This window comes from Quercus suber, unplaced genomic scaffold (assembly GCF_002906115.3).
Source record: "Quercus suber isolate HL8 unplaced genomic scaffold, Cork oak 2.0 scaffold_1104, whole genome shotgun sequence".
NCBI classification, from domain to species: Eukaryota; Viridiplantae; Streptophyta; class Magnoliopsida; order Fagales; family Fagaceae; genus Quercus; species Quercus suber.
In genome coordinates this window covers 27,932-53,107 of record NW_027070509.1, presented here as the reverse complement: position 1 = coordinate 53,107, position 25,176 = coordinate 27,932, and the positions used below count along the sequence as shown (strand labels likewise).

Sequence of the window (25,176 nt, the reverse complement as noted above, 5' to 3'; positions counted from 1 at the left end):
GACACTTAGTTATCTGAGGACAGCCTAAAAAAGTTTTATTCTTACCAAATGGGTAATATAGGAGGAACGAGTAGATATTATATACAGCGGCATAACACACGTCCGAGGACACCAAAGTCCGAGGTAAATGCAACTTTCATGTTAGTGGTGAGACTTCGCCAAGTTGTATTGAACTGGAAATTGGATATAACTTAAGGAGGCGTCGGGGAAGGTAGCAAATATCTTTTAAGGCCATCACCTCCACATTAAATGCTTTCCAGCTAACATCTGGCGCATTAATGTGGAGGTGATACCTGAACAGTAACTAAGCAGCTTTATGGCCACTAAGCTGAAGGTTCCGGTAGGTACTGGATGGGACAGAAAGGAGCTCCCAAGATAAGAACTACACGTGTACGATGGAAACGAGGGGAAAACGGAGTATAAAACATAGGAACGAAGGAAGTAAGGAGGACTTGATAACTAAGTGTCATCGGATTGGGCTATTGGGCCCCGAGTCCACTTCTGAGAATTACTACACCTTTTTAACTAACAGGCCCCACAAAAGTATTTAACAAAACGATAAAAAGAGTCTTAATATCCAAATATGTTAATACTTGATAACTTAAGTGAGTAAGGATCCTATGGGTATTTTTGAATAATAAATACAATAAAGGGTATATATATAAAAGCAAGGTGGGCAAGCCTAAATCCATCGTCCTTGCCTTACTACTTTTGTGGGATAAGGACAATCTGCATAGGACAAAGTAGGGTGAAGCAAAATTGTTATCTTTATTTGTAATATTATTAAGATACATAATTGAATAATAAAAATATAATTACTTAGAGCTCTATGCTATAAATGCAAGTCACTAAACCTAATAACCTTAACCCTCTATGTTTTTGTTGTTGTTGTTTTTTTTTTTTTTTTTCTTTTTCTCTTTTAGTGTCTTTAAAATTTTAAATATCTTTTCTTTACTTTTTCTTGCTATTAAAAAAAAAATGGCATTGGAGTTAGGGCTTTAAAATTAGAAACTTTTTATTCGTACTTTCTTAACTTCTTCTTGGTGATTTCATCATTGGGCTTTGTCCAGACCCGTTCCTTCTAACCGCCCTATTGGGTAACCAGTCACATGGTTTCATCATCTGTTGATAGACAATCTATTCAATGTTGGGAAACTCATCGCCATAACCGTCCACATGCACCATTTTCAGCTACTTGCGCACTCCTACATACATGTATTGATCCGTTAATTAACAATACGTTTGTTTTAGTGGAAATGAGAGGGAACAAAAAGACCAAGGACAGAAAAGGACGTGGGAACCTCTTTTTCCTTCGTTTGGTTGAACAAAGGAAAATGTGGACTTAGAAGAATGTGCTACAGTAACAAAACCAACACTTGCGTTTTGTCTTGTCTAAGGTTTTTAGCTTTTCACCATTCACATAATTATGACACTAAACAAATAAAAAATAAAGAAGAGACTCATGGCACTTTTCGTGCTAAATACCTAAAGTCTTTGCACAATGCAAAAGCTAGAAATTAAGTACCATAGCATTACAACAATTCAAGTCCTAAAAATCATATAGAAATAAATAATAAAATAACAAACAACCAACTGGGATCTCAAAATTAAAAGAACTACGACACTACTAAGGTTAACATGAACCTATATATGCAGAGATATATCATAAACTATAATCCTATGATTATTTCTCAGAAGATTGCCCCACTTATACCCGTCAACGAGTGCTGCTCGTGAGTCGCGTGGGACCAAATTTATTGCATTTAATTATCACATTCATGTCACCATTCCTAATTTATCTCTCACGCTTTTGTCATCCACGTTCCATTCTGCAACCAATTCGTGTATTCTGCCTAGTTATACTTTCCTACAAGCTGCTTTTGAAAGGAAAGTTTCCTTCCAAGAGCAACTTGTCTTCAATTTTTCACAATAAATTGAGGGAATATTAAAAGAACTATAAGAAAACTGTTAATACTCTAAACCATGATTTAATATAATATATATCATAGGTGTTTCTATGTGATATAATGGTGTTAAAGTAATCATATTTGTGTTAAGGGCTTTGTATTTTAATAGATCAGTACTTTTTGTTGTTTCTAAATAAGATATTTAGATTTCGACTTTCCCTCTTATACTGTAACTATCGAATTATAAAATAAAATAAAATAAAGGATTGTCATATTTGTTCAAATATGTTTTCTTGTAAGAGATAAAACATAATGGGAAAAATGTAACTGTTTAGGGTTTTAAGTTGTGAATGTAGTCTATTAAAATGGAATACCATGTATCGTATCTTTATTTCTTCTTAATGTTCTTTTATATTTTAACAAGTATTAAGTAGAATGGCATACATGCCATCATTTCCCTTGTAAAAACAGTAAATTTAGGAAATGCCTGTTGATGGATTCTCCATCTTAATCGTTGCTGGAAGAATAATATTTGTCAGCAGTCATGAAGCCACACCGAGAAATCCTTGCAGATGTGTTATAACATCTTATCAGTAACAGGGCTAACATGCAGGCGTCTTCTATGTTACAGATGTTATGGTATATTCGCAACAGAGATGCTGGTGAAAGACAAAGGATGTGTGTCATTAACTTCTGAACTTTTCCTTAAAATAAATAAATAAATAAATAAATGCTGAACTACAAACAAGATGCAGTCCTTTCACAAAAACCTATTTAGGTATAGATAATATTTTTGGCACTAATAATGGTCTTTGGGTTTCAAACTTTCTATGTTTCATTGACTGTCTTTACTAATTCATGCAGGTTTGATGTAAAAATTTAAATGCAGAATTATTGTTGGGGTCTTGTTCAAGGGGTCTGAACATTACGGGTCTATTTGAAATTCGTTTATTTTGCTGAAATTGAATTTTTTTTTGTGAAAGTACAATAAATAAAGATAAAAGTTAGTTGAAATAGTACAGTGACAACTATGAATAATACAAAAAAATGCAATGGGACCTATGAATAGTAGTAAAAATAATTTAAATAGTAAAATAAGCTAACTTTTTAATTTTTTCCAAACACACACTATATGTGTATATGGCCCTTAGAGCATCCACATCAGTGGAGCCAAATTTTTTGCTTTTTAGCACCACGAAAAGTCACTTTATCTATTTTACATTCTCACATCCAATAGTAGTAATTTTATTTTAGCTTTTAACACAATAAAATAATATAAATACTACAATAAAATAATATTTCATTCAACCACCAAAACACAACCACAACCATCATCAAAGCCATAGAAATCACTGCACAGAGACAGAGACACGGAGAGAGAAAAAGTAGTGTGAACGCAAAATGAAATGCATAGAAATCACATAGACACAAAGAAAGGAAAAGTAGTGTGAATGCAAATTGAGCAGAAAGCAGTGTGAACACAAAATAATAATAATAAATTTACCACGGTAGCCAAAAATAGCTGTGCACTGTAGATGTGGAGCAAAAAAATATTGCTTTGACTTTACTATTGCAAGATATAATTTGAGTTTTAATGATGCTAAAAATAACTATATAACTATTTAGCACTATTATTACTAGTTTTACACAGCTTTCCCATGAATTGATAGTCATTTGATGGGTCCTCTGTGTACATAGAATTCCGATCCAAAGGTTAGGTTTTCTGCTGCACAGGGAATATTTGGTGGACAATGTTTTGATAGGAAACTTTGAGGAGAAAAGAATTCCAAGACTCCACATTTCTATAAATAAAAATAAAAATAAAAAATCGCCATTCAAAGATAAGAAATATAAATGAGCATATATTTAATATTAGCAAAATATAAATATATATATATAATTACTATTTCTTAATCCATTTCTATTTACTCATGTATTAAAATAGAATTCAATGTTATATATGTATATATATATATATAATTGATTTTGTATGAAATTTTGTAATAATTTTGCTTTCAATGTATAAAATCAGATAGATATTTGTTAGAAACTTAGAATCATCTTCTATTTTGTTGTGACCTAACAATATTCATAATTGAAAATAATCAAATATTATAGTTGACTTTATCATAATCTAACAATATAATCAGATTATATATAATATATATTTATATTCTGGTTATATCTTGAATATATATATATATATATATCAAATTATATTATATTAGACTTTCTCATAATATGTCCAATATTTTTCTAATTGGGTCCGGATTAGGTCCAATGTTTCCAGTGCACTAGACCTGGTTGGATGGTGACACGTGTCTAAAAATAGACACATATCACTATTTCAACGGGTCCAGTGTTATTGCTGTTAATATCCCATTTTGCAACTCCCATTTAATCTCACATTAAGGGTAAAAGGGTAATTTTACCTTGAAAATAGACATCTTAATTGTGGCCATTAGATTCTTAATTTCATTTCATTAAAATGATCTTGATATTGTAACGATCAAATCGACTGGTTATAAGCCCTAATCGGACCATCAGATTGAAAGTTATCATCAAATCAAGTTTTAATAGCCAAGATGTACTATCACTAATTGAGTCTGACTATATGTAATTATGAACATTTGATTATAATTTATTATAATTATAACAAATTTGAGATTAATGACATGTCATAATTTGATTGATTAGGACTACATCTTATAGTAATGTTGCATATACTTAATTAATTAGATAGTCAAACATTAATTATTTAATGAGTAATTTGTGTAATTATCTTTTTAATTAGGGTAAATTTGGAACTAATTAAATCTGAAATTGAAGTGACTGAAGCCTATTGATGTTAATTGGAAACTAATTTGGGACCTATTAATATTAATTGTGCTGAAATTATTTTCCAACAAATTACCTTTTCTCACCATTTCATTGATATCTCTTAGAATATTTTGAATCTGTGAGTGAGGTTGATTTTTCCAGAAACTAGACATATGGGGCTTCAATTTGAGCACAAGAACAAGATAATTCCAATCAGAATTGGGTAAGATATGATTTTTTGAATTTGGCTCTGCAGGCTATTACAATAGTTACGAAAAAAAACTGAATTTTGTTTGCTCATCACTCCCACCAATCTCTACATTTAATGCACTAGCTTTCCCCAAAATCTGAAATAGGATCTAGGTTCATGATTCCTTTTGATCATTTGTCAACCCTCATTAAATGACCTTTCATTCATATTTTATTCACTACTACTATATATCTCTTCCATTCTAAGACCCAAAAAACAAAAAAAAAAAAGCCATTTTTCTCCTTTCTTAAGTCTTAAGTTCTAGTGAAGTAAAGTAGTGTTGTCATGTCTTAGTCTTCCTGAGTCTCAAGATATTGAGTGAGACTCATTTTCCCTCTCTTAGTTCTTATTTTCTACTCCACCCTTAGGACCTCCACTAAAAGTCTCATCCTCCACCGTGTAGATCTTTCATACAGGTATAATCTCTTTCTCTAACTTGTTTTTTTATATTATTATAATGAGATTAATATTGGAGCATGCTAGTGTTTATTTAAATTCCTTGAATATGTTTTGTATGAGGTAACATCCCGGGCCCATTGGACCTTGGCCTTGGCCCTATGGCATAATGCATGATTCCACGCGCGTAAAGCCTAATCTCACACTTATTGGACTTGGGGTCTTGGTCCGAACCCACTTTAAGGCTCAATCTGAGCCCAAGTACCCTAATAGGTCCATCTTGTCTTGAATGTGCCATAAGCAAGCACGTGCCGAGCAAATATACCTTGATCAGGAATGCGCTTGCTCGGAACAACCTATATTCTCGGCAACTCAGTATTGTCTTGGGGAGGTATCATTGTTGGGCAGACTATTGGAGATTGGAACTAGTTCCAATGCCATTACCATCATTCCCAACGGAGCATCTTCTTATTAGAAATGATGAAATTGGACCCCATTCACACGAGTGAGATTAGAAAGCAATCATAACACCTCCACCCATTTCAAACTATAAATAGAGGGATAGAATGGGAAAAAAGGATAGGCAATTCTGGAGAGAAAAACAGAGAGTAAAAGAGTGATAGTATCAATATCGTCAAGATGGAGAGTAACTCAGAGAAAAAGAGGGAAATGGTCACGAAAACTTGAGAGTGTTGTTAGGTCGCCTGGCGAGGGACTACCCATAGTAGGAAACACTAAGCCCACTATACAAGTAAGTTGTGAGCCCAATTTTCAGGCCTAGCCCGTTAAAGATATATTGGGCATGCACAATTGGCGCCATTTGTGGGGATTTCTTACATAACTGTGATTCTGCTAGGACTAACATACAAGCAGGATGTCTGGGAGGCAGACAGGGAGTTATGCTGAGAATGGCTCTAGAGGATCCTCCTAGGGATCTAGTTGGCGAGAAAGGAGGAAAAAGAGGCGTGAAGACAGGGAGTATGAATAAGGGGAGGAGCAATCTGACTTTGGAGAAGGATCGTTTCAAACACACCGGACATTGTTAGTAGCCTCGGGCATGAGTGTTTTGATAGAAGGGATGAGGAGCTCGAATGCTTGTGTAAGTTAGTAAGGGATTTGGAGTTGGAAGCAAAAGGAAGGCGTTGGAAAAGAGACCACGAAGAGCGTGCGGAGGGGTCAGCTAGTGTAGGAGGCAACTATGGAGAGGCTTCCTAACAATGCGGTCCCCATTGACACTAGGATCAGTCTCGGGAGTATGCAGACTGGGACTCAATCTCCCTGGAAGGGTGACGGCCATGCAATGCCGCCATGGATGCTATAAGTTGAACGTTATGTAGAGCTGCTCGATCACCATTCTCCGGGGACATAGAATGGGCACTAATGCCGAGCAGATTTACTAGACCTTCATTTAACTCCTATGACAGGAAAACGGATTCGATAAAGCATGTAAGCCATTATATCCAGATGATGTCTTTGCACAGTAATAACGACGCGTTGATGTATAAGGTATTTCCTTCAAGCCTCGGGCCCACCACTTTGAGGTGGTTTAATGGGTTGAAGAAGGGCTCTATTCATAGTTTTGCCAAGCTGATTCAAGAGTTCGGGGTCCGATTTATGACTTGCAGCTGGGTGTCACAACCTATGGACACACTACTATCAATGAAGATGGGAGTTGGGGAAACTCTTTGCAGCTATACTAGCCAGTACTGGGGACTACACAATGAGATTGGTAGGGGTAATACGAGAATTGTAGCAAGCACTTTTCGGTTGGGCTTGCCCGACGATTCAGAATTACGAGATTCATTGACAAGGAGGCCTCCTAAGGATATAAGGCAGTTGATGAGGTGTATAGAAGAATATAAAAGGTTAGAGGACAATCGTCAGCAGAACAAAGGCAAAGCCTCGGTCACAAGCCAGCCCCGACAAGGGGGTTTTCAGTCCAGGCCTAGGAAGGATTTAAGGATCTAGGAACTAGGCGCGCAAGTGAGGGAAGTAAAAGTGACGTTCAAAGAGCTAGTACACCAAATTATGGATCGAATTAAGAACAAGCTATACTTCCGATGGCCAAATAAGATAGGGTGACCTATCGAGGAGAAACCAAAACTTGTACAACACTTATCACAAGGACAAGAGGCACACAACCAAGCAATGCAGGGTGTTAAAAGATCATTTGGAGCAGTTAGTAAAGGTGGGGTATTTGAAGGAGTTTATGGTGGACCCTAGAAATTAGGATGCTGGGCATGGTGCTTGGCCTCGGGAGAATCCTCTTCCACCTTTTTTGGGGGTGATAGAGGTCATCCATGCAGCTTCCAAGGGACCCTAGTGACCAAGGCTAGAGGGGTACTGGCAGTGGTTCTGATAGAGAGTTGTCTGGATGATCAACCCTCCGAGAAGAAGTTGAAGTTCACTTAAAAGCCCATTGCCTTCAATGATGACGACCTGGATGGGACGATCCAGCTGCACGATGACGCTTTGGTGGTTACAGCTCGAATAAATAATTTTATAGTGAAGAAGGTATTGGTGGACCAGGGAAGTGGTGCCGAAGTGATGTATCCCGACCTGTTCAAAAGGCTGGGATTGAAGAATAAGGACCTATCTAAGTACGACACACCCCTGGTGGGGTTTGACAGCCGAATGGTAATCCCAGAGGGGTAGATTTCGCTCCTCGTGAACATGGAAGGCAAAGAGGTAATGGTGACCTTCATTGTGGTCAGTTCGTTTTCACCGTATACATAAATTCTTGGAAGGCCGTGGATTCATGCGATGGAGGCAGTTCTGTCTACCCTGCATGTTAAGGTCAAATTCCAGATCGAGTACAGTATTGCTATAGTGAAGGGAAATCAGTAAGTAGCTAGGCAATGCCTAGTGGCCGCTGTTAACCGAGAGATTAAACAAAAGGAACCAGCTGAGGAGGTTCCCTTATAGCAATTACAAGAATCCCAGAGGGGAATGGGAGCTGTGCTGAGGACTTAATAAGGGTAAAAATACTACCGAATAAGGGTAAGAATACTACTGAACGAGGATAAGGGTTTTCAAATAGGAGCAGGTATGAAGGATGAAGATAAGGTGGAAATGTTGTTACTACTTGTACAAAATGTGGACGTATTTGCTTGGAATCCATACGAAGTGCCCGGGGTATACCCTAAGTTTATAGTTCACAAGCTCAACGTGGATCCCTTGTTCCCCCCTAAGAAGCAAAAGCCGAGAAGATTGGCAAAGGAACACGTCGAGGCAATTAAGCAAGAAGTCAGAAGATTGAAAGAGGCAGGGGCGATAAAGGAGGTTTTCTTCCCAAAATGACTGGCAAATACTATGGTTATGAAGAAGAAGAATTGGAAATAGAGGGTCTACGTAGACTTTTCTGATCTGAACTAGGCATGTCTAAAAGACCCTTTCCCCATGTCGAAGATCGATCAGCTCGTAGATGCTACGTACGGGCACCCGAGAATGAGTTTTCTGGACATTTTCTAGGGCTATCATCAAATTTCCCTGGCGACCGAGGATTAGGAAAAGACAGTGTTTTTCTCTCTTGAGGCCAACTACCATTATACCGTGATGCCATTTGGGCTAAAGATGCTAGGGCCACTTATCAACGGATAATGACGAGGATATTTAGGGATAAGATTAGACGTATGGTGGAGATGTATATTGACGATATAGTGGTTAAAAGCAAACAAGAGAAGGGGCATATTGATGATCTTAAAGAAGTGTTCGAAGTGCTCCAGCGACATAAGCTGCACCTCAATGCTGACAAGTGTGCTTTTGGAATAGGGGCTAGCAAGTTCCTTAGGTATATGATCACGTACCGAGGAATAAAGGTCATTCCTGATTAGATTAAGGCTGTAGAGTGCCTCAAGCTGCCGAGTAACCCAAAGGAGATCTAGGTACTGATTGGCATGCTAACTGCTCTAAACCGGTTCGTTTCCAAATTTATAGACCGATGCCATCCATTCTACCAGCTACTGAAGAAGTGGAAGGGGTTCCAATGGGACGAAGAATGCGAAAAGGCTTTTTAGGATTTGAAGGAATATTTGTTATGAGCACCTATGTTGTCAGCCCCAAAGCTTGGTGAGGATTTATTCACGTACCTTTCGATGTCCGAGCATGCCGTGAGTACCTTGTTGTTGAGGGATCAAGGTGTGCAGTAACCGATATACTATGTCAACAAAACATTAATTGATGCTGGGACAAGGTATTTGCCCCTAGAGAAATTTGTGTTAGCACTAGTACATGCTACAAGGAAGTTGCCATATTATTTTCAAGCTCATACCGTCTATGTATTAACCGAGTACCCCTTGCAGTCATTATTTAAGAAATCAGATTTCACAGGCAAAATAACTAAGTGTGGAACTCGGCTGAGCTCTTTTAACATTTGGTACAAACTGAATGAAGGGTTAGGTTCTCACTGATTTCATTGCTGAGTTCTCCTCGAGAAGGGAGATGGAGATAGTTTGTCATGTGGAGGTCCAATCATGGAAGGTATTTATGGACGGTGCGTCTAGCGCACTGGGGGATGAGACTGGAATTATGATCATCACCCCAGAAGGGATAAAGTTAGAGTATTCTTTTAGATTGGGTTTTAAGGCTTCCAACAACGAAGCTGAGTATGAAGCCTTACTTGCTAGATTGAGGGTTGCCCTGAAGTTAGGCGCCCAGGATATGGAAGTTTGCCCAGATTCTCGATTGGTGGTCAATCAAGTGCAGGGCAGTTTTGAGGCCAAAGACGCACGAATGATAAAGTACTTAGAATTGACAAAGCAGACTATAAACCAATTATAGAAGGTGAAGGTGGTCCAAATAACTAGGGGCAAAACTGACACACCGACTCTCTAGCATCGTTGGCATCTTCTCTGACTGAAGAGGTACCCCGACTGATTAAGGTAGAGGTGGTGGCGGAGTTGAGTATTGACGCGAAGACAAATGTTTCAATGATAACGAAACCAAAGTCATATTGGATGGATCCAATCATTGAATTCTTAGCCGAGGACAGGGTGCTAATTGACGAAAAGGAAGCGAAGAGGGTACACTGAGTAGCCGCATGGTATTGGTTATCGGCCAACCGTAATCTCTACCAGAGGTTTTTCAGGGGGCCTTACCTTCGATGCTTACCCCCCAGTAAGGTAGCTGAGCTCTTGATCAAACTCTATGAAGGGGTGTGCGACAGTTATATTGGGGGACGTTCATTGGCCCATTGCGCAATAACTTAAGGATTTTGGTGGCCACAGATGTATAAAGATGTTACCGAGTACATACGAAAGTGTGAGCAATGTCAAAAGCACACCTTGTCGATCCACTAGCCAACCGGGAGTTTGAATCCTATTAGTAGCCTATGACCCTTTGTGCAGTGGGGACTGGACATTGTTGGTCTGTTCCTTCGGGCTACAAGAAATTGAAGATTTGTTCTTGTAGCTATGGACTACTTTACTAAGTGAGTGGAGGCTGAGGCTTTGGCTAATATTTGGGATGTAGACGTTAAGAAGTTTGTCTGAAGAAATATAGTAACAAGATTTGGAGTGCCAAAGTCCTTGGTATCTGATAATGGGTTGCAATTCGATAACAAGGCCTTTCGTAAGTTCTGTATCAATCTCGGTATCAAGAACAAGTATTCTACCCTAGCGTATCTGCAGAGTAATAGTCAAGCCAAGGCTATAAATAAAGTAATTGTAAGTGGGTTGAAGAAAAGATTGGAAGGTTCCAAGGGTAGGTGGGTCGAGGAGTTGTCCAACATTTTGTGGGCATACCGGACAACTCCCTGGAGGTCCATGGGAGAAACTCCTTTTTCTCTGATGTATGGAACGAAAGTAGTCATACCAGCCGAAGTACACCTATGCAATGCACGGGTTTCAAGATTCGCCCTTACCAAGAATGATGGGTTGATGGCGAAGCAGCTGGATTTATTAGAGGAATACCAGAGTCAGCAACCATTTGGCTAGCAGAATATCAACTGAACCTTGCTCGGCGCTATGACAGGGATGTGAAGAAGAGAGAGTTTAGTGTTGGAGATTTGGTACTACTCAGGGTAATGGGAAACACACGTGACGTCAATGCAGGAAAATTGGCCCCGAACTAGGAAGGGCCATATAGAATTACCGTCATTGCTAGAGCAGGAGCATACTACCTAGAAGATTTGGACGAGAGACCACTTCCTCGGCCATGGAATGTTCATAACTTGGAAAAGTTTTACCACTGACAGTTGGCATGTAGTAACTTGGGCTGAGCATTAGGCCGTGCATGTATAATGTTATGCGATATGTAATCAGTGTCTGTGCATGCAAGTGCCTTCATACTCTTAACTGCACCGTTATTAATTTGCTGACTATCTAAGGACAAAAGTCTGTGCTCGGTTCGATCCTAATCATCGAAAAGATAGAAACATAGCATTTATTTTCTCTAAGGACAGAAGCTTATTCTCGGTTTAATCTTATTCACCGAATAGGTGAAAACCTAATGCTAAAATTTTCTCTAAGGATAAAAGCCTGTCCTCGATTTGATCCTAATCACCGAAAAGGTGGAAACCTAATGCTAAAATTTTCTCTAAGGGCGGAAGCCTGTCCTCAGTTCAATCCTAATTACCAAACAAGTGGAAACCTAACATTTATTTTCTCTAAGGACAGAAGCTTGTTCCTAATTCGATCTTATTCATCGAATAGGTGGAAACCTAATGCTAAAATTTTTTCTAAGGACAGAAGCCTGTTCCTAGTTCGATTTTATTCACCGAACATGTGGAAACCTAATGCCAAAATTTTCTCTAAAGACGGAAGCTTGTCTTCGATTCAATCCTATTACCGAACAGGTGGAAACCTAATACTAAAATTTTCTTTGGTAGAAACTTGTTCCCAGTTCAACTTAATTCACCGAATAGAGGGAAACCTTATGTTTATACACTAAATGAAGCCTGGGCGCGATAATGTTCTACATCCCGAACAGGTTGAAAATACTTACCTTCACCATGCCGAACTTGATCCCTACCGCACTTAAGGTATCTATGCTCGGTCAAGATAAATTGCCGACCAAAAGTAATCTTAGTTTAACGTCGCAATCATTATAAATGAATAAATAAGGTGCGGGACAAATGAGATTATTTATAAACCCCCAAATAGATGTCTTGATAACATGTCATAGTAATTAAATAAACCAAAACCGAGTTTAGAGCCAATGTTATGTCGCCACATCCCGGCGACAATAGGCAAAAATGAAACATATGAAACAAAAAACTAAGAAGGGAAATAAAGTAAAAGGCTTTTCACACTTGCACGAGGGGGTCATTCTCTGTGTTAGTCTGGTTCGACTCGTCTTTAATAGGCTGAGCGGTTTCATTGGCATGTTAGGCTCGGGACTCCGGGGGTGGCTGTTGATTAGTTTGCAGCACGACACCAAATAGGATCTGCTCGGGATTCCTCGGCAGCTTTCCTCAAACATTCATTGATGACATAGGCTAGTTGCGCAGCTTGACGACACAATAATGACAAACATAAGAAGAAAGTATGAGTACATAAACAGGAAGGGTAGGATAGTGTACTATTGCTATGGTATGCCATTGCAGCCGGTTAGCTAATGACCCATCAGTTCCGCTCGAGAAGAAGTGCACGTCCTCAGGTAGTAGAAGATCCTGTGTTAAGCTCTGTGCAATTCACCCAGCTTCGCCTTGCACCCAAGTCCTGACGCTAGCTGTCACAGGGAAGGGCTCATTACCGAGCCTGAAAGTGGTCTGCCAACCCACTTCTAGTTGGGAAGAGGACGCCACATTGAAGCCAACTTGCGCAGTTGGCTGAATGTTGCCAGTCGACTCTCGGATTGTAATCCCACCAAGAGCTCAGGAAGGTGGTTTCCTCGAGGGTGGATCACCCAAGACCCTAGGTGGTTGTTCGAAGGTGCGCTGCCTTTTTTGGGCGCAGCCAACAGGAGGAGGAAGGGGAATGGGGGTCCTGCCCTGGGGATGCTACTACTGCGCTACTGGACGGGACCCGGACAGGAAACGATCAATGATCATGGTTCGTCTGACTACCATCTCGTCCTCTCTATGATCGGGTTTAGCTTCCGAGGAGATTACTGATTCGACCAGCGCTTATTCGGCTTGTTGAACTTGGACTAGAGCCTGAGGCTCTTCAACAGGTCTATGGATTGTGCGGTTTTGGGAAATTGTTTCTATTGTGGCTTCTCTAAGGGGTGCTAGTGACTTCGCTTTAACTATACAGGGGCAAAAGTCTCGAGCTTCACCAACTGTCAGAGAGGGGGGAAGCAAATTGGGGTGCCGTACTTCGATGTATGATAGTAGAAGGCTGTCCACCAGTAGGGCCTAGCTAAATGACTACCAGGTAGAGTACACGGGGTTACAGCCGAGTATTAAATGGGATGCCCAGAGCTGACCGTCAAAGTGCACGAAAATCTCCGACCTAAGTACAAAATTGAAATCTCTCACATGCATAACTCTAAGGTTTGGTTTAAATCTTTTAGTATCTGCACCAAAACAACATGAAGACAGGTTAGTATATGTGTAAGTGAAATAAATACAAGAAAAGTGTCAGACTTAAAGCAAATAAAAATACTTGGTACCAACCAACGCCGTGCGGTGAAGTTAGGCAAGGGAGTTCATCGACAAGCCAATTGCTGCTCACCTAAACAAATTCTCCTGCCAAATTTCTGTTAGAGTTGGGAAGGCATGATATAAGTCGTACCCGTACATCCCTAGCCTTTAAATAATAATTGGACCTAATGTTGCCACACAAACTATACATAAAGTTTATGTCATGGTGGTTTAGTTGAAGCCCGTACATACGGTTTAGCCTATTGACATAACTTACGACTCGATAAAAATTTGGAGGAAGCTAGTCGGGACATAAGTCGTAAAACCTAAAGGTGCCGAGTATGAGAGGGTCTACAGGGAACCTAAGCCCCCCCTCTAAAATAGCCATCAAAGGGAAAAATACTACGTTAGGATTACAAAGTCTCTAGAGAGCGATATCACCCTCATGACAGTAGGCAATATCAACGTCCCCAAGGACGTCATAAACTGTTCTAAAATTAGACAAAGATGCCTCAGAAATAAGGAGATGAGAATAACCCATCTTGAAACTCTAGAGTTTAAAAAAAAAAAATTGCAAGAAGAGGAAGGAATAGAGAAACTTACTATGGGCTCTAGGAATTGGTGATCTTGAGTGAAGAGTTTATGCACGGAAGAAATACGCTCGGCAGAGAGGAAGTTGAATGAGAAAGGAAGTAAAGAGTAGAATGAAAACTCAGAAAGAACTATTTATAGGGTTGAGGCATATAATGAGAAAAGAGGTGGTAAAAACTTTTTGAATTCTTTTTGTAACCTTCACATGCATGGCCTCGGTTCACCAACTGTCAAACCATGATTACGAATAGATACGACAGTCTGGCATAACACTCCTTTTGAGACGTCATTAATGGCCATCTTATTTGTTTAATTGCTAACGATTAGGCTTCCCAAGGGATCACTAGTGCCTGATGGGCCGTCATTGGTTCATTCCTGGGGCCAAGCACGAATCAAGGGGGGGCTATTGTACAGCGTAACATCCTAGGCCCATTGGACCTTGGCCTTGGCCCTGTGGCGTAATGCATGATTCCATGTGCGTAAAGCCTGATCTTATGCTTTTCGGACCTGGGGTCTAGGTCCGAACCCACTTTAAGGCATAATCTAGCCTAAGTACCCTAATAGGTCCATCTTGTCTTGAATGTGTCGTAAGCAGGCACTTACTGAGAAAATATACCTTGATCGGGAATGTGCTTGCTCGGAACAGCCTATGTTCTTAGCAACTCAATATTGCCTTGGGGAGTATCACTGTCGGGCAATCTACTGAAGATTGGAACTAGTTCCAATGCTGTTACCATCGTTCACAACAGAGCATCTTCTTGTTAGAAATGATGAAATTGGACCCTATTCACACGAGTGAGATCAGAAAGCAATCATAACACCCCCACCCATTTTAAACTATAAAGAGGGGAATAGAATAGGAAGAAGGGGTTGACAATTCTTGAGAGAAAAACAGAGAGTAAAAGAGTTATAATATCAATATCGTCAAGATGGAGAGCAACTCAAAGAAAAAGAGGGAGAGGGTCACGAAAACTTGAGAGTGCCGTTGGGTCGCTTGGCAAGGGACTACCCATAATAGGAAACACTAAACCCACTATACAAGTAAGTTGTGAGCCTAATTTTCAAGCCTAGCCCGTTAAAGATATATTGGGCACGCATATGTTTGGATGTTCTTAAATGTTCATATACGTTCTTCACATATTTTTGGTTGTTCATCACATATTCATGCATAACACTAGCTTCGATCTTAAATCCACATAAAAAATATAAAAAACATGTTTGTTTCATGATTCTCTCAAATCTTTGAATCTAGGATATCACCATCCACACACATTCACTAGAATTTATTTTTCAATCCAAATGTAATACTTAATAAATTGAATTAGAGTTTATCACACGCACACACATTAAATTCAACATGTAAATTGATTAATAACATATTAGATGATATGATATGAATTTTAGCTATCATAGTCTAAAAGATTGGTTTCGCCGGGCAAGATGGGTGTCTAATACCTTCCTATTTTGTAATATACCTCCGAACTTAGATCAAAGGTTGATAGATCAATGCGTATCCATGTAGTTTTCAATTTCTAGATTGTAACTAGGAAATAAAGCCATGTACTTTATCTTAGATTGTATAGGACCAAAGTCGTGTAATTTCTTATGATCAATGTAAATTCATTTGCAAATCAATAAAATGAGGAATTTTTCAATTTTGATTTTTTATTTATTTATTTCAATAATTAAGTAAGTGGTGACTTCATTGTAAAACCCTTAATCTAAAGGGGAAAATATAATCAGTCAAACCTTCATTTTGAGAGGTAATAACACAACTCTACCCATTCACGTGAGTTTGACCCAACACCAAAAAAGGGGCCGGGGCGCAGTCTCTCACAACTGAACACTGGACCCAAACTGCTCACATTCTAATTAATGTGCCAACTAAAAAAAAGCACTTCAACGAATTGTTTGGGTAGATCCTAATAGTAGCATGATAGCACCTAAATCTCAAAGACCGAAACTTTTAAATGTTAAACAAATTGATTATGGTAGTACTACTAATACGTTAGGGATTTGTTATGTAAAAGTGGATTTTTGTTTTGGAAGGACCACCAATCATAAGAACGAGTATGGTGACCAATTTATTTATTTGGTTTTTTGAATAAACTCTTATTTCATGGGAGGGTCAAGTATAATTTCTTAGACACAAACTTTAAAATCTGATGTATCTATATAAATTATTAAAAAATATTTTAGGGGCCATGGCTTCCTTAGTCTATTCATATAGTTCCATCCCTGGGCTTCACTAAGGTCTAAGATCAATTGCATCAATGTGTGTACAATTTTTGTCTATTTTGCAATATATATATCAGTTTATCTATTCTAAACATTTATTCAATAAAATATTCATTCTTTTACATTTTTTTTTTATTTCATTCACACTCCTCTCGAGAACCCTCTCACTCACTACCTCTCTCTCTTATAGACCTAACACAACCCAAAATCACCAACACCAAACCACCATCAACGACCAATCCGCACCCACCATCAACCCACTCAGCCACCATCAATGAGATCAACCACCATCATCAACCCACCCAGCCACCATCATCAAGCAACCAACCTCCATCATCAACCCACCTAACCACCATCATCAAGCAACCAGCCTCCAAAAACCTAAACCCAAAGAAATTTCAAACTAGCCAAATCAACCCAAATACATATGGAATCCCATTCAACCCAAATACCCAAAACCCCATTCAACCCAAACACATATGAAATCTCAAAACCCACTGATCAAACAAAGAATAAAAAATTATCAAAACCCACTGGTTCAGCGACTAGAGATTGGAAAGGCTTCGGTGAAAAACAAAGGAAAGCCCGTTTTGATCTGAGAAACAAAGTCTTTGGCAAGAGCTTCGGCTAGAGGAAGATTATGAGATAAGAGAAAGAGAGAGCTGAGAGGGTTGGAAGTAAAACCCATTCTAATATAATAAAATGAGAAAAAGAGAGATGAGAGGGACTAGAGAGGATAGAGAGAAAAAACTAAAATATTAAATGTAAAACTATAGTAACCGTGCATATTTGCACGGATACTGTAACACTTTTAGATATGTACAAAGTTATGCAAGCACTAATGTAGGTGTTTTTTTGGGTAAAATGTGTAAAATTAACCTCCTTTTCTCTTATGGAATGACTGATGTGGTTGTTTTAAGGGCCTAATAGGCTACATGATGCAATTTAATTGTAAAATTTCATTGATATAAAGTTCCAATCAATAGCCTAATTAGCTACATGATGTTGTAATTTGATTATAATTTTTATTGATATAAGCTTCCAAAGTCCAAACTTAGTTCGATACCATGTTCTCTAAAGCAACTTTTTTTTTTTTTTTTTTTTCTAGGATAGGATGGGCCAGATTGTATGGTGGCTAGACTATCGGAGTATGACCCATCTAATTATTTTTTGCCGTGAACTTTTTTTTTTTTGGTAATCAGGATAATATCATTAACTAAAAAACATCAACAACTGAGCATTTACACTCATACATTGTTCCATCAGCATCTAAGCTGATCAAAAGGGAAACATCACTAGGGGGGATTGGAAAATTACAAAATCATGGGAAATTAGAGCTCCTTCTCGAGCAAGGGCATCGGCGCACTTATTGCCCTCTTCATAGTAGTGTATGACTCTAGTTCTCTAGATCTTCTGCAAACTAGCCTTGTAATCAGCAACAATAGTATCATTGCTATTAAAACTACCTTCATCCTTTTGCAATAACTCAACCACCAGCTTGGCATCAAGTTCAATTAAGACATTTGGCAAATTTAACTCAACACACAAATTAATGCCATCCCGCAATGCCCATAGTTCTGCCGTGAACTTGAAGCTTAGGACAAGGCAACTTGCCAGCCATTAATATGAGCAAGGGAGATTTTTCAAATAAGGGTTTTGATTTTGAAGTGCATCTCAACTTTTTGCCTTTGTTTGTATTCTAAATAAGACAAATATTATTCTCAAATTTGGTTACGTGGAAGGAGAGGAGCCCCCCTTCCCTCTCAAAAAGGGAAGGGAGAATGGATAGGTTTTTCAAATTTGCATAACCCATCTCATCTCGTCCTATTATGAGTATTTATATGTATTTTTTTAAGGGTAAAACTTAAGTACAAATTGTACAGCAAGGTGCATTATATTAGGTTTTTTAATTAAAATCAAACACTTAATTGCATTAGCTAATAAAATACAAATAGTATTATCTTTTCCAAGAAGAATTAAATTAAAAATAACCAATTGTTTGAATTTAATTATAAAACTTGTTTCTTAAAAAAAATTGTAAAACTTAATGTATTGCACCTAAGGTATTACTATACCTAAATTTAACCATTTATATATATAGTCTTTCTTTTATATATTATTTATAATATACATTTTCTATTATCGTCACCAAAACTCTAGCAATGTGCTCTCTAATTTTTTTTTTTTTCACAACATTGTCTTTATACTGTCATCGACATCTCATTAGTGTTGAAACCACCTTCTTGGAGATAATAAAATGCCCTTATTATCTCAACCCCCAAGTCCCACCCTAACTTATCTTGCTCTTGGCCTTACATCTTTTTCCCATCCTAAAGAGGGAACAAGTGGAGATGAGACACCCATGACCCAACACCATCACAATCAACTGACTTGGAAAAAAAAACACGTGAGACCTCATGAATAAGATATATATATATATATAGTACTTGCAATAAGATCATATTAGCAAATTAGGAATAAAAGTTTATATGCTACCTTTTCAACAAAAAAAGAAAAAAAGCAATTTCAAAGATCACTTTCCATACTTATATCTAGAATGGTATATTACAATTTTCCCTTGAGTATATTGAAACTCCACTCAATAACTATAGTAACTTTTAAGCATACTCATGCATTCCTTCTTTCTTTTTAAATAAATCCTTTTAGTTTTTTATCATAAAATTATTCATAGATACTGAAGAAAACATCTAAGTAGACCATATTAACTTGTATATTAATGTTTCTCCACACACACACACACACACACAAAAACTGTATATTAATGATAGGTTATCTGCTATCTTTTTGCTTCTTAGGTTTTGCTCGTTGTAAATTTATAATTTTGTTAGACGTATCCATCCCTAAATTGTTCTCAAACCATATATTTCCACACTCAATTACTCAATCAAGATACTCTCGAGCCAATGCTAGTCTTGCTAGATAAGGACTACAGCTAGCTAGACTCTGATATTTTGCAGGAGTAATAAAAGCAAAAGAAGATACCAAGATTCAATCATTAACCTGGGGACCAGGAGAAAAAGTCCCATCCTAACCTTTTAGACTTGAGGCTTTGATTTGTCGAGCCATGAATGGCCCATTTGTATAAATAATATCTGGATTCTTCTATCATTAATTGATTTTGACCTAAATCTTTCCAATAGCCCTTATTCTATATAAAAATAGCTTGAATTACTTGATTTTTCTAACGAACATGGATGATAAACCAGCCAGTTATCATAAAATTAACTTCAAGCCATTTGTCGAGTCAAGAATGACCCATTTTAGGTGGAAAGGATATCGGGGAATTGAGAGAGTAGAGATACCTCACTATAAATAAAAGTTTAGGGGTCGTTTGTTAATGTTGTTTTAGTATTATTTTTTGTATTTTTTAGAAATATGTGTAGAAGAAAAAATGTGTAAAAATGTGTGTAATGTTATTTAAAAATTAAAAACCTGTTGTTAAACTATTATACCAAATGGGGCCTTAGTCTTTGGATTTCCAAAACCTACTTATTTAGATGCGATGGAAACATAGAATACCAATTCTTGAAAGAATTATCTTTTTAAAGGTACAAAACCGTACATTTGTGTTTTAAATAATAACTTAGATTAATTTTTATATGAAAATAAGTTCATCTAAGGGCAGAGATTGGGTTTTGGACTCATTTGTAATGGATTTGGCTTATTTTTAGTACTTTTTTAACTGGATATTCTTTTTATTTTAATGAGAAATTGTTATATCACTCTCTAATTAAATAAAAAGTGGAGATTAAAACTCACTACTACTTGCTATTGTGTATTTAAAATAAAAGGACACCTCTAATTAAAAAAGTACTAAAAGTAAGCTAAACCCCTTTGTAATAGACCTGAAATGTCAATGGGTGACAAATGTTTGACATATGTTTGCATCCTAGTGGGACCCAAATTGTTTCCTCTCCCAAAGACATACAATGCCTTGAAAGAGAGTTAATGAGCCTTTACATATGCTACAAGAAAAGTGTCAATTAAAAATAAAAATTTGACGTATTTTTTTTTCCTTTTAGCATTAACAAAATAATTTCTACATATTGATGAAGTAAATTATGATGACTAAAATTTTTGTCAAAAAAAAATTTTGACATTAAAAGTAAATTATTTTGACTGCAACTAGTAGCATCTTTTTATGCAAAAAATCTATATATGTTTTTTTTTTAATTAAAAAAAACTATATAATGTGATCATTTAAGGGTCCGTTTGTTTTGGGTGAAAACAATTTCAGGAAAGCATTTTCCGTAAAATAGGCTGTTTGGGTGTAAAGGAAAATTCGGTCAAACAGAAAATCATTTCCGTTGACCTTCAAAAATACCCTCTGTTTACGGAAAATCATTTCCGTTCTCATTTTACCTTCAATTTACTTCCGGAAAATGAGAGAGAGAGAGAGAGAGAGAGAGAGAGAGAGAGAGAGAGAGAGAGAGAGAGAGAGAGCGAGAAGCAGAGAGAGCCACGAACCCAGAGCCCAACTCCGGCGACCCACCGCCACTCGCCGTCGACCCACGAAGACACACGATCCACCGCCACTCGCCGTCGACCCACGAAGACCCACGACCCACCGCCACTCGACGTCGACCCACGACCCACGACCCACCGATCTTCGACCCAGACCCAGACCTTCGACCGTCGACCGTCGACCCAGACCGAGACCGATCGCACCCCACCGAGATCGCATCACGCTCTTCGACGTCGCCTGCGAACCCTGAGCTCCAATCCGTCGATCGCAGCACCGCGCTGATCACACCGCGCTGCTCGATCTGGCCGCTCGATCTCGCCTCCGCTCGATCTTGTCATTTCCCATGACCGATCTCATCGCCCATGACCGATCTCTCCCTTTCCATCCATTTTTGATCACTCTCTCGTCCTCGCTCTCTCAGTTTGACCGAATGTGGATTTGATCGAATGGAGTTGTTGTGATTTTTGTTTTTTGATGTTTATACGTTGAAATTTCTATTATAAAATTTGTTTGGGAACTGAGAAAATAGCAAAGAAAATGTGAGAAAGTGTAGGAAAATAGCATTTTCAGTATACAACCAAACACATGAAAATATTTTCTAGAAAATTTTTCATAATGCAGCCAAACACTCAGAAAATATTTTCCTTTCCCGAAAATACCATTTCTGGAAAATATCTATTTTTCGGAAAATATTTTACGGCAAACAAACACAGCCTAAGTTGACTCATATTCCTTATAATCTCAGGCTACTACTACAAATGTTAGACATTTTTGTAGTGGCATTCTAGTTATGTAATATATTATAAGACTATTTAAAAAACTCTATATATTACTTTCGTGTTTGTGTATTCGAATAAAATATTACTGTTTACTCAAAAAAATATAGAGATGTTTATCCCATATCGGTTGTGTGTATTCAAGTTTCAATCTTTATAACACCATGTTACTATTACAAAGGTTAGACTCTTTTGTACTTTTGTAGTGGTACTCTGGTTATGTAATATATTATCAACCTGTTTAAAAAAAAAAAAACATATTTATATGTACAAAGTGTTTAGGAGTTTAGGAGGAAAGAGTTCTCTTGTTCGATACAACAATTATTTCAATTATTCTCATTTTATAGTGCTGTAAGATACGGAGAACTAGTAAAAGAAGAGAAAAACCTTATTTGATAAATTGAATAGAAATTAAATACCGCCTCTAAGCTGCGAACAAAGGTATGATCTTTTCTAAACTTTATTTCTATGCCATTCATTTCTAAAATTCTTTTCATTAACCTTCAGAGTATCTTCTATCGACCCCATTGATTGATCTGAAGCCTAAATAGTAGTTTATTTAAATTATTGTGAGTTCGGATTTGGTGAACTTCAACCTGCCCGTTACCTTGCTCGGTTGGAATCATTAGTGTGATTCCTCTTTCAAGAAAGTTACCCATACCATACACAATTATTTCAGCTTTATTTCTTAGGAGGCACTCAGAGCTCGTATATATGAAGGATTTTTTTCTATAGATAAAATATGGCTTGACTTTGCTGCCTCTTGGCCCTGTGCTTCCCTTTCCGATCACATTTTCTAAAGATTTAAATGCACTCCTTTGCTTAATAGTAAAGACTCCATGAAAATTCATGTATTCAAAGTAGTGCTCAAGAGAATCCCGATTTATTTTGGTGAGTCATTTTCAGTCCTTTAAATTCTTGTGTAAAATACAAATTTATTAATGGAAAAAGGAAAAGTTCATTTTTATTGTCATTTTCATTGAGTTCTATTCACTTATATAGTCATATTCATTGAGTTCTATCAATATTATTCCCCTTTAAAGATGTCACATTCCTCAGTATCAAATAAGAAATCCCAAGTGATGGAAGGAATTAGATAAAAACAAGTAGAGCTTTAATAGCTCTTGTTCAAGTTGTATGGTGCCTTATGGCCCCTACTGAAGAACTTTGTTGCTAAATTTCGATGCTTGCCAAAACAAAGAGGCTACGGCCTTTAATGAGCTCACGTGTATGAGTATGGCGTATCTGTAGCTTCATTTCAGTTGTCATCCAATGACAGAGATGGTGATGAAGCTGGTGCCTGCTATTGCTAGCTTCTTGTAAAATTATTGGAGTGTTGCCATCGTTAGAAAACGATGACAAGAGTAGCGATGAAAGACCAGCAGGCAATTAGCCAACACGGTAGTTACTGATTAGAACGTGACTACTGTAGTCTTTTTCTTTTTTGTTTTTTTTCAAAAGAGTGATAATTTTGATAAGGTTGGATAATGCAATATGATATTTATAGGTTAATGTTCAGTGTAAATCAGTTTGTGTCAAAATGAGTCAATTCATTTCGACATGATTAATAAATTAGTCAATTTCGTGTTTACCTATTTACTTGTGATTAACTTGAAATGGCAATATTCATTACTTGTACTAAGACGGATTGACCAATTTTAAAATGAACCTCTTTTAACTTTAAACCGTATATATAACATGTCCGTTTTATCTCAAACAAATCAAATTTTGAAGAATAGATTTGAGTAATTGAATTAATTATTTTAATAATTGTATTGGTAAATTCATCTATCAAATCCTAATGTCCCTGCAGTTCTAAAAAAAAAAAAAAAATCCTAATGTCCCTGAGTTTTTACAAAAAAAAAAAAAAAATGCAGTTCTAAAAAAAAAAATCCTAATGTCCCTGACTTTTTACCAAAAAAAAAAAAAAAAAACTCTTTTTTATTTTGTTGCATGTTCACAAATTTGGAAGGAATATTATTGTGCTGAAATAAGAACTTTTAGATTGCATGCTATTAGTAATTTAATTGTTATTATTATAAAACGCAATTTGTATGAAATTTATTTGGTTATAATTATTATAATTTACTAGGATGTAATTTATGCTTATGCACAAAAATATTCAACAATAGTGATAATGAGATGGTGTTACATAGGTGAGTGAGCTGATCATCATGACTTTTATACTAAGTATTATGAATGGGCTACTTAACACCAAAAATTAAGAAAATTAAATTGGATACATGTTGCAAAATTATTAAATTAGACAATAATTAGAAACTAATTTGGATTGTGACTGCACTTTGACTTTGATATAATATTTATGATGTGTCTATAAAATATAAAAATATGTTAATTGTGTCAATTTTTTTTTGGTTATATTTATTAAATGGATTGAAACGAGTTGTGTTATTGTCAAGTTGTCAACCCAATAATCAATTAAGTGTGGTTGCTACCCACCCATGTAAGGCATGGTTGGCACATTAAACTCATGGATTGGGGGCATGATTCTACGCTGGGAATTCACACATAAATCCAACCACTTTAATGCTTCACTTGGTAACAAGCCTACCAAACTCATTTCATTGCTTGAATCATTCCCAATGAGTCTGTGTGATGTTTATTTTTGTTGTGATTAATGAAAGATAAGTTACTGGTTTTTAAAAAATAAATATAAAAGTTTTTCAACCCAATATAACCAGTTTATTAAATGGGTTAAATTGAGTGTTATGTGGGTAATATAGTGCTAGCCTGCTTTATATAAATATCATGTTAGGGATGTTGACCCATATAATCTATTATCCATACCTTGACATGAATATAAGCACAACATGCCAACATGAATTACCACTCCTATTTTTATGTCCACTTCTAGTGATAATGTTTTTATTTTCTTGATAATCCAATAGTTGGGTGGGGGAGGATAATATACAAAAGAATTAAAATCAGGCTAAGTTACAAACAACTTATAAAGGCTTGTTAGTGTTAATCTAGATGAACTAGTCTCATGAAGAAGATTGATGCTTTCCTTCTTAGTTCTATCGCTAGCTTAATACTCTTGTCAACTACTATGGATGGGGGAGTAGACTATACAGACATGAGGGAATAATCAGATGTTCAAAAAGCTGTAAAAATTCTTGTTTAAAAAAAAAAAAAAAGATGTGATGGGAAAAAGCTTGCAATGAAGC

General features: G+C 37.0%; 2 protein-coding genes across 2 annotated transcripts; both read left to right on the top strand.

Annotated features, from left to right (window-relative positions):
- Positions 1-6,753: 6,753 nt before the first annotated feature.
- Positions 6,754-7,341, top strand: LOC112004123 (uncharacterized). Its single transcript, XM_024036342.1, has one exon. The coding sequence runs from the start codon at positions 6,754-6,756 to the stop codon at positions 7,339-7,341; it is 588 nt and encodes a 195-aa protein (XP_023892110.1).
- A 1,631-nt stretch (positions 7,342-8,972) lies between these two features.
- LOC112004124 (uncharacterized) lies at positions 8,973-10,152 on the top strand. Its single transcript, XM_024036343.1, has 2 exons — positions 8,973-9,191; positions 9,772-10,152. Exons 1-2 carry the CDS (start codon positions 8,973-8,975, stop codon positions 10,150-10,152), a joined length of 600 nt encoding a protein of 199 aa, XP_023892111.1.
- The last annotated feature ends 15,024 nt before the right edge of the window (positions 10,153-25,176 follow it).

Excerpts from the sequence above, each read along its gene's own strand:
- LOC112004123 (XM_024036342.1), top strand. The coding sequence starts at position 6,754 with ATGCCGAGCAGATTTACTAGACCTTCATTTAACTCCTATGACAGGAAA.
- LOC112004124 (XM_024036343.1), top strand. The coding sequence starts at position 8,973 with ATGACGAGGATATTTAGGGATAAGATTAGACGTATGGTGGAGATGTAT. Across the intron at positions 9,192-9,771 it reads TCACGTACCGAGGAATAAAG|GTTCTCACTGATTTCATTGC; the intron begins GTCATTCCTGAT and ends ATGAAGGGTTAG.